This window comes from Nicotiana tabacum, chromosome 13 (genome assembly GCF_000715075.1).
Source record: "Nicotiana tabacum cultivar K326 chromosome 13, ASM71507v2, whole genome shotgun sequence".
NCBI lineage: Eukaryota > Viridiplantae > Streptophyta > Magnoliopsida > Solanales > Solanaceae > Nicotiana > Nicotiana tabacum.
Genome location: NC_134092.1, coordinates 13,712,067 through 13,720,987, shown reverse-complemented (window position 1 = coordinate 13,720,987; position 8,921 = coordinate 13,712,067). Strand labels below are relative to the sequence as shown.

At 37.3% G+C, this 8,921-nt stretch overlaps 1 protein-coding gene across 1 annotated transcript; it reads right to left on the bottom strand.

Moving 5' to 3' along the window:
- Nucleotides 1–863: 863 nt before the first annotated feature.
- On the bottom strand, nucleotides 864–1,517 carry LOC142167983 (secreted RxLR effector protein 161-like). Its single transcript, XM_075228627.1, has one exon. The coding sequence runs from the start codon at nucleotides 1,515–1,517 to the stop codon at nucleotides 864–866; it is 654 nt and encodes a 217-aa protein (XP_075084728.1).
- Nucleotides 1,518–8,921: the final 7,404 nt, after the last annotated feature.

Sequence of the window (8,921 nt, the reverse complement as noted above, 5' to 3'; positions counted from 1 at the left end):
TGGCTACTGTGTCTACATGCGTAGCAACATCAGGCACTTTTTTGACAGATTTGTTTGGAAAGGCCTTGACCTTTGTTGACTTAGAGGTATTTTTTGCAGTAGGCTCAGGTGCATGGGTGGTTGGTTTTGGAGGAGGGGGTACAATGGAGGTGAGGATGGTAGGAGCAGGAACAGGAGATGATGATGTAGGTATAGTGGAAAATATCGAAGGAGAAGGATCAGGTATGGGTGTGGGTTCCCTTGATGGCTTGGCACTAGAGGGGGTTTGACTAGCTTTAGGCATGGTGATCAGATGAGATACTCGAAGAAGAGAAAAGGGAGAATTAGTTCTTGATAATTGCTCTTAATTTTTGCTTAGGGTTTGAGAGAAACAATGAGGTCTGAGAAGCTTATCATAAGAGCCTTTTAAAGACGTTACTCCTGATTTGACTGGAAGAGAGAATATTACCAAATTTCAGTTCTAACGGGACTCTTATAACTGTTACTTTGACTGTTAGGATTTCAGGAGTAATTGAACTCTAACTGCACTAGGATTCCCCCTTACTCTTTGACTTGAAGATGACTGGAAGTAATGCCAACAGAATTAGAAGTCTGAGCATAACAATAATTTTAGGATATTAAGTCCTAGTGACTTAAGACAGTATGGAACGTACTTGAGTCAAAGAACTAACTCGTTAGCAACTCCTTATTTATTTCTTCAATAAAGCTTCAACACATCATATTAGTATCATACAACACAGTTATCAACCAGATTTTCCAAGCAAGCGTGTGAGCCTAATACAAGCACAAAGCTGAATCAAACACATTGTACTTAATTATCTACATCTAATTATGCCTTTTCTAGCCAATCACTGGGATTTAATTTAGTGGAAAGAGTTGATTAGACCTAGTTCTAGTCTATTCCTTTCAATGTGATCCCTACTCAGAGCTTTAGTAAAAATATCAGCAATTTGATCTTCAGTTTTACAAAAGTTAATTGAGATATTCCCCTTTTCAACATTGTCTTTGAGAAAGTGATGCTGAATGTCAATGTGCTTGATTCTTTTGTGCTGACATGGATTTTTAGCAATGTTTATGGCACTTGTGTTATCACAGAAAATGGGAACACAATCAATAAATATAACATAGTTCCTTAGTTGTTGTCTTATCCATAGCAACTGAGCACAACAGGATGTTGCTGCCACATATTTAGCCTCAACTGTAGATAAGGACACCGAGTTTTGCTTCTTGGTTCCCCAAGACACCAGACAAGAACATAGAAAATGAGTTATTCCTGAAGTGCTTTTCCTGTCAACATGAAAACCTGCATAGTCAGCATCAACATAACCAACTATATCAAAGCTATACCCTCTAGGATACCATAGATAGAGGTTAGGGGTCCCCTTGAGATATCTTAGTATCCTTTTGACAGCCTTCAGGTGAGATTCCTTGGGATTTGCCAGAAATCTTGCACATAATCCCACATTGAACACTATATCAGGCTTGCTTGCTGTGAGGTACAACAGTGACCCAATCATTCCTCTATATAGTTTATGTTCCACACTTTTTCATTCTTCATCAAGGTCCAGCTTTGTTGCAGTTGCAATGGGTGTGTCAATGGACTTAGAGGAGTCCATGTTGAACTTCTTCAGTAGTTCTTTGAGTATTTCTGCTGATGTATCATGGTTCCAGTAGGTGTTTGCTTGATTTATAGCCCCAAAAAAAGTTCAATTCACCCATCATGCTCATTTCAAACTCATTTTCTATCATCTCAGCAAATTCCTTGCACATTGCTTCATTGGTAGCCCCAAATATAATGTCATCCACATACACTTGCACAATTAGAATATTCTTCCCTCTGCTCCTTAGAAATAGAGTGTTGTCCATCTTTCCTCTTACAAAGTTGTTGGCTAAGAGGAATTTTGAGAGCCTTTTATACCAAGCTCTTGGAGCCTATTTCAGTCCATAAAGATCTTTATCCAGTTTGAACACATAGTCAGGAAATTCTTCATTTTCAAATCCAAGAGGTTGTTTGACAAACACTTCCTTCTTCAGATAACCATTCAAAAAGGCACTATTTATATCCATCTGATATAAGGTGAACTCCATGTGGTCAACAAAGGCTATCAACATTTTTATAGCCTCCATTCTAGCTACATGTGCAAACGTCTCATCATAGTCAATGCCCTCCTCTTGATTGTATCCCTGAACTACCAGTATAGCCTTGTTCCTAGTGATATTTCCTTGTTCATTTAGCTTGTTTCTGAACACCCATCTAGTACCTATTATAGTTCTAGTCTTGGGTTTCTGTACCAAATGACAGACCTTGCTTCTCTCAAACTGATTTAGCTCCTCTTGCATGGCTATGATCCAGTCTGGATCCTTTAGAGCTTCTTTGATGGTCTTAGGTTCAACCTGCGAGAGAAATGATGTGAGTGCACATAGATTTCTTAGAGAAGACCTGGTTTACACCCCTGCATTTGGATCAGAGATGATATTCTCAAGAGAATTTGAACTTTGATGCTTCCATGGTCTGATCTGTATACCCAGAGAAGATTCACCCAAGGAGTGACCCAAATGAATAGGTTCAGTGGGTGTGGCTTCATTAGTTTGGTCAGCAGTTAGAGTAGTTCTTTCTTCTTTGTATTCCTCGTGATCAATGTCAATTTCCTTGTGGTCTTCGGATCCATCTTCATACTGGGGTTCAGATTCCTTTGTAACTCCATCACCAGTGAGTCCTATGTCATAATCTTCATCCTGCAGACCTTCCTCAGCCAAATTGTTAGATTCATCAAAGATAACATGAATATTTTCTTCTACACACATAGTTTTTTTATTAAACACTTTATAGATCTTACTATGTGGAAAGTAACCCAAGAAAATTCTCTCATAACTTCTATCATCAAACTTACCTAGACATCACTTCTCTCAGGTGAGTATTGTTGGGTTTTCTTCCTTGAAGTAACTTATAGGAGTTTTCTCAAGAATGAGTTTAACTATGCATCTATTTAGCAGGTAACATGCAATGTTGACTGCCTCAGCCCAGAAACTCTTAGGCAGTCCACTAGCAATCAACATGGTCCTACCCATGTCTTATTATGATCTATTCTTTCTTTCTACAACCCCATTTTGTTGTGGAGTTCTGAGTGCAGAGAAATTATGGTCAATTCCATGTGAGCTACATAACTCAAGAAATTTTGAATTTTCAAACTCAGTACCATGGTCAATTCTTATACTTAATACATTGAACCCAGTTTTTGTTGAATCATTCTAACAAATACACAGAAAATATCAAAGGTTTCATCTTTAGATCCCAAAAATAAAGTCCAGGTATACCTAGAGAAGTCATTAACAATCACAAACACATACCTCTTACCTCATCTGCTCCTTATTCTTATTGGTCCACATAGGTCCATGTGAAAGAGTTTCAGAGGTTTAGAAGTGCTGACAACCTTTTAGATTTAAAGGATGACCTTACATATTTCCCTCTAGCACATGCATCACATACCCTGTCGGAGGTGAACTTAACTTTAGGTAGCCCAAGGACCAAGTCCTTTGCTGCCAACTTGTTGAGTTGAGAGAGACTGGCATGTCCCAGTCCTCTATGACATAGTAGTGGATCATCTTCCACTACACTCAAGCATGTGTGCTCACTCTGGGGAAGTGACATAATTGATATCTTGTAGACATTGTTATGTCTCTTACCCTTTAACATAATTTCATCAGTATCAAGCTTAGTGACAGTGCAAATTTTGGAATTTAATTTTACCTCATTTCCTTTGTCGCACTTTTGAGAGATGCTAAGACGATTTTGTTTAAGACCTATCACATAATATACATCTTCTATAGTATGAGAGAGTGAATTACCAACCTCGTCAATACCTGTTATCTGGCCCTTTTTCCATTTCTAAATGACACACTCCCTCCTTGGAAGGCTGTCAATGAGAGGAAGTTTTTCTTTTCTCGAGTCATATGTCTTAAGCATCCACTGTCTAGATACCAATATTAATTGTTCCCTATCACCTTAGCATGCACCAAAATTCACAAGTTAGTTTTGGGAACCCAGACAAGCTTGGGTCCCTTTATGTTGGAAAAGGGATGAATCAGATCCCTCCTTGCCCAGAAGAGGAGAGTATTAGAAACTATTTTCTTATTAACCTTAATCCACTTAGTATGGACAAGAGGATTGACCTTTGGCTCCTCTTCATTCTTCACATTTTTATCAATACCAAAGGTGCTTCTAAACTGAGCATGAATTAAGGCAGGACAAGTATCTCTAAAGTGTCATACCTTTCCGCAATGAGTGCAAATGTTATTGTCAGAGATTCATACATACTTTGGGTCAAACTTAGGAACAAGTTTTCTGTAGCCAATTCCGGATTTGTTATGGCTACAGTTTTCATTCAGCCAATTCAAGGCATCAGAAGATCTATGCTATTTACTTAATCTAGTGAGCTCATAATTAGCATTTTCTAGATTTTCCTGCAGGATTTTATTTTTACATTCAGCATCACAGGGATTATCTTTAGCACTTTTCAATTCCTTTACAAGCTTATCCTACAGATCACTCATTTTTCCTTTACCATGTATATCAGAGGACTTCTCATTCTTAGAAGTAAACTCAAGAACCTGGTTCTTGAGTTCTTTGACCTATTCCTCTAAATTGACTTTGTCAGATTCAAGCTCTTTGATACCAAGTTTGACACATGAAAGATTGTTTATTAACTGATCATTTTCAGAACTCATTTTATCCATTTCATTCATCAAGATCACAATTTTGGCCATCGGTTATTTTTTTTGACATAACATGAATGTTTTCTTTCAAGTTAGATATAGTTACCTGGTTTGTTTCATTTTCAGTTTCTGAATCGCTCATGGCCATCATTCCTATCACTTCTACCTCTGTTTTGGATTCTTCAATCGCCATCAATGCCACTTCGATGTCTTTATCTCCAAAGTCAGATTCCAAGGTCCTCCATATATCATGAGCAGAGATGCAAGAGGACACTCTGAAGAGAGTGTTTCTGGACAGGCTTCTATAGAGCAGGTCCTTTGCTTTAGCATTTTTCTGAACTAGCTTACGATCTTCCTTATCATATTCCTCTTCTCTTTTATTGCACTTGTTACCTTCACTATCCATTTTAGTTGGGAGAATTGGTCCATGACTGACAATCACCCATAGGTCAAAGTCAGTGGCTTGAAGAAATATTTCCATACGAAGCTTCCATTTATCATAGTGGTTTTCATCGAGCAAAGGAGGTCTTCGAATGTGCATTCCAAGATATACTGGGGGCTCTGTCAGCACATCCGGTGTTCATCAATTACAGCATAGAGATGTATAGCCTCATCCTCCTTTTCTTCCTCTTTATCACTTCCATTATCCTCATATGCTGCCAAAAAATCCTGCTTCATTGCTTCAATGAGTCCTTTGCCTAGGATTTTTCCTTTCTTTGAACCCTTTTCTCTCATCTTCTCCCGTTTCTCCTTTTCAGCTAGTTCTTTTCTCCACTCAATTTCCCACATTGGGAAATCCTTGACCATGTGATTTATCTTGCTATACTTGTAGCACTCATCATAGTTAGCTTTGTCGATCTGCTTAGGCTTACCACTGGCCTCTCTCTTGGATGCATTTTTGGAGTTCTTCATGAACCTCTTGAACTTGGCAAACATTGCTAGATCAGGATCATCATTGTCAGATTCATCATCCTCAGAAGCCTTAAGAACTAAGGCCTTATCCTTCTTTGGTTCTTCCTTGCGCAGTTCTATCTTTCTCATTGCATAAGTTTTTAAGTTTCCAACCAACTCATTAAGTGAGATTTTGTCCAGCTCCTTGGCTTCCTGGATTGCAGTGACTTTTGATTCCCATAAAACTGGAAGGATTCTTAGAACTTTGCTAACCAACTCTTCTGAGGTAAACACTTTTCCAAGTGATTTCAGTTCATTGGTTACTATAGTAAACCTAGTTATTATATCCTGGATGTGCTCAGACTCCTTCATGGAAAAAAGCTCATAGTTTCTCATAAGTAGCTCTATCCTTGGTCTCTTCACTTGGTTTGTTCCTTCATGAGCAGTTTGGAGTGCATCCCATATTTGTTTTGCATTAGAGCATGCAAAAATTATATTATACTCATCAGGACCAAGTCCACAGATAAGGATTTTCTTAGCCTTTGCATTCTTCTCCATCATTCTGAAATCTGCTGCCACAAATTCAGACGGGTCCTTAGGAACTGTTTCACTGTGTGCATTTTGTTTAGTAGGAGTCAATGGACCTGGTTCACTATGGTCCATAGTTCATAATTTTCAGCTGTTAGGAAGTCTTCCATTCTTGCTTTCCACCAATAGTAATATTTTCCATTGAACAGGGGTGACCTCGTAGTTGATTGTCCTTCATTAATTTTGGGTGGAGCACTCACCTTGCTTCCAATATCTCTCTAGGTGCTAGCCGTGTGTGAATGAGAGAACTTGCTCTGATACCAATTGTTAATTTGAGTGCCCGTATGAATTACTAAGGAACTTGGTTCTTTGCCGCGTTCCTTAAAACGTGAAGTAAAGAAGCAGTAAAGTAAACACAGAGATTTTTACATGAAAATCAACCGGCCCAAAAAGGTGCAAAAACTACAACCTACTACGTAGAATTTTCAACTTCAACTCCACTAGAACAATGAGCCAAAAATGTATCAATTACAAGACTATAATTCGATACTCTCTAGTACTCCGACTACGGCTATTTAATTTACAAGTTACTCTAACTTGTAAAGCAAAACACTCACTCCAACTCACTAATTATTTATGACACTTGATTACAACTCAATTTCCTAAAACACATTCACTAGACTGACTCAGGAAGAATACAATGCAAGTACTCGACTCGAGTAAACGACTTATGACTCTTTAGTTGATGTATAAAATGATAGTTCAGAAGTCCAAAGTCGATCATATTTAAACGCTCAACTTGAGATCTTCTAGGAGTCCTATTCATAGTTAGCTTCCTCTTTGATAGGACTCTTACTGTTCCAAGGATTCCACAAGTTTTGAGACTTTTGTCTCTGATTGAATTATCTGTATCTTCTTGTATAACGACCTTTATCACATATAGAAGCCTTCTTTCACCAAACTCGGACTTGGGTAACTTTGAGATAAAATTATTGTATTGTACAGACGTACAAGTATCAACATGAGGAGCTGGTCCTTTATTCTGAGGAGCTAGTTCTTCAGAATAATTAAGCAGCTACGTTAAGGACCTGGTTCTTTGAATATTTAGTCATACTTTGTTAATCATCAAAACTTCAATACTCAACATGGACGAGGGGTTTAACTTACCTGCAATAAGGCGGTGGAACAACATCAAGATTCAGGTTGATTTGGTTTTCGTTGGTAATTACAATAACATAACATGTGCGACTAACAATGTCCATGTTCTCTACACATATGCAACCTGCAGATTACGCTTGGATGGTCCTGCTATCCTTTACCTTTTGCATAGTATCTATTGTTTGTAACACACCTTCCGTGCCTTAGTATATGCAATTTCTTTTTGTGTTTTATATCTAACAATAGAATCTCTTCGATCGAGGTGAATAAGAGATCATCTTGTATGCTTCAAACATATACTTTCTGTTGCTCATATGAGCTTGTTATTGATTTGTGATCTAATGTCATGAAAATCCTATGTGCTCCTAATGTCATGAAAATCCTATGTGCTCCTATGATAGAAAAACGAAATATGCATCTAATATTTAACTCGAACTTAGGGGAACTCCCTCCTGTGACATCTTTTCAGTTGTTGACACTGTAGTAAATAGAGTCAACCCATAAAGGGTGCTCTTAGGGCTCACTAGGGTAAAAACCAGTCATTTTAGTAATTATTACAACCTTAGTATTCCCCATATAAATACACATATAGTGTACAACTAAATATATAGAATACGCAGTATTTATCCCATACTTAGTCTTCTCCTACAATTATACTAGGGTTTAAACTGTGGTTTAGGGGGTTGATCCAATACAATGTGACAACCACCACCGACCAGTAATTCCAGCCGCGATTTATCCGTCTTTCGCTTTCGCTACAAAGAACAAGTAAGTTCTCTGTTTATGATTTACGCGCTAACTAATGTAATAATGTGTTTAGATTTATCGCGTTCGTTCATTGGTATCAGAGTCCTAGGCTGGTTTTCTGGTCCAAAACAAAATATATAATAGTTTTGATTTACTATATGAATGTTGAACTATCCGTATTTTTCTGTGCTATTAGACGGATTAATTTGTATAATCTCAACGAGATAATTATTTTATCAGTTTAATTAAAATTAGTTTTCTTATCTGAGCAATTGAGTATTGTAATTCAAGTTTTATTAAACACTGATATAAAATCGGTTGTGAATCAGTTTTAGTTCGACTATTATCGAAAGTGATTAAAAAAATTAGTTTTTTTAGTCAAACTCTCTGATTAGCAACCCCATCTCCAGTTGCCGCTGAAACCCATTGTTAGGTGTCTGCTTTTAGAAGCTACTGTCAAACTAGAAAAAAAAATTAAGAGAAGAAAAACTTTTTCCTTTTTCACTGATAGTCGAACTAAAATTTGTGTTAGTACTCTAATAGCCATGACAAAGAACAGAATATAAGAATTTATCCACAAATCTAGCAACGACAGTGATGAAAAGGAAAGAAGAAGGAGAGTGGATTTCTCTCCCCAAGTTCTGTAATTCGAATTTTTTTAAAACTGTATGCTTACGGCGACAAAACTGTATGAAGGAAGAGAAACACGTTTCTCTCTTTAAATCCTACAGTATGCTTATTATTTAAAATATTTTTAAAAAAGGAAAAGAGAGTACATAGATACGGAAGATGAGGCGAAAAAGTTTAATAGTTTCTCTGCTCTATTGTTTAACATAATATTAAAGACTTGGGATATGATGCCTAAGAAGCTGGGCTTCTTATTT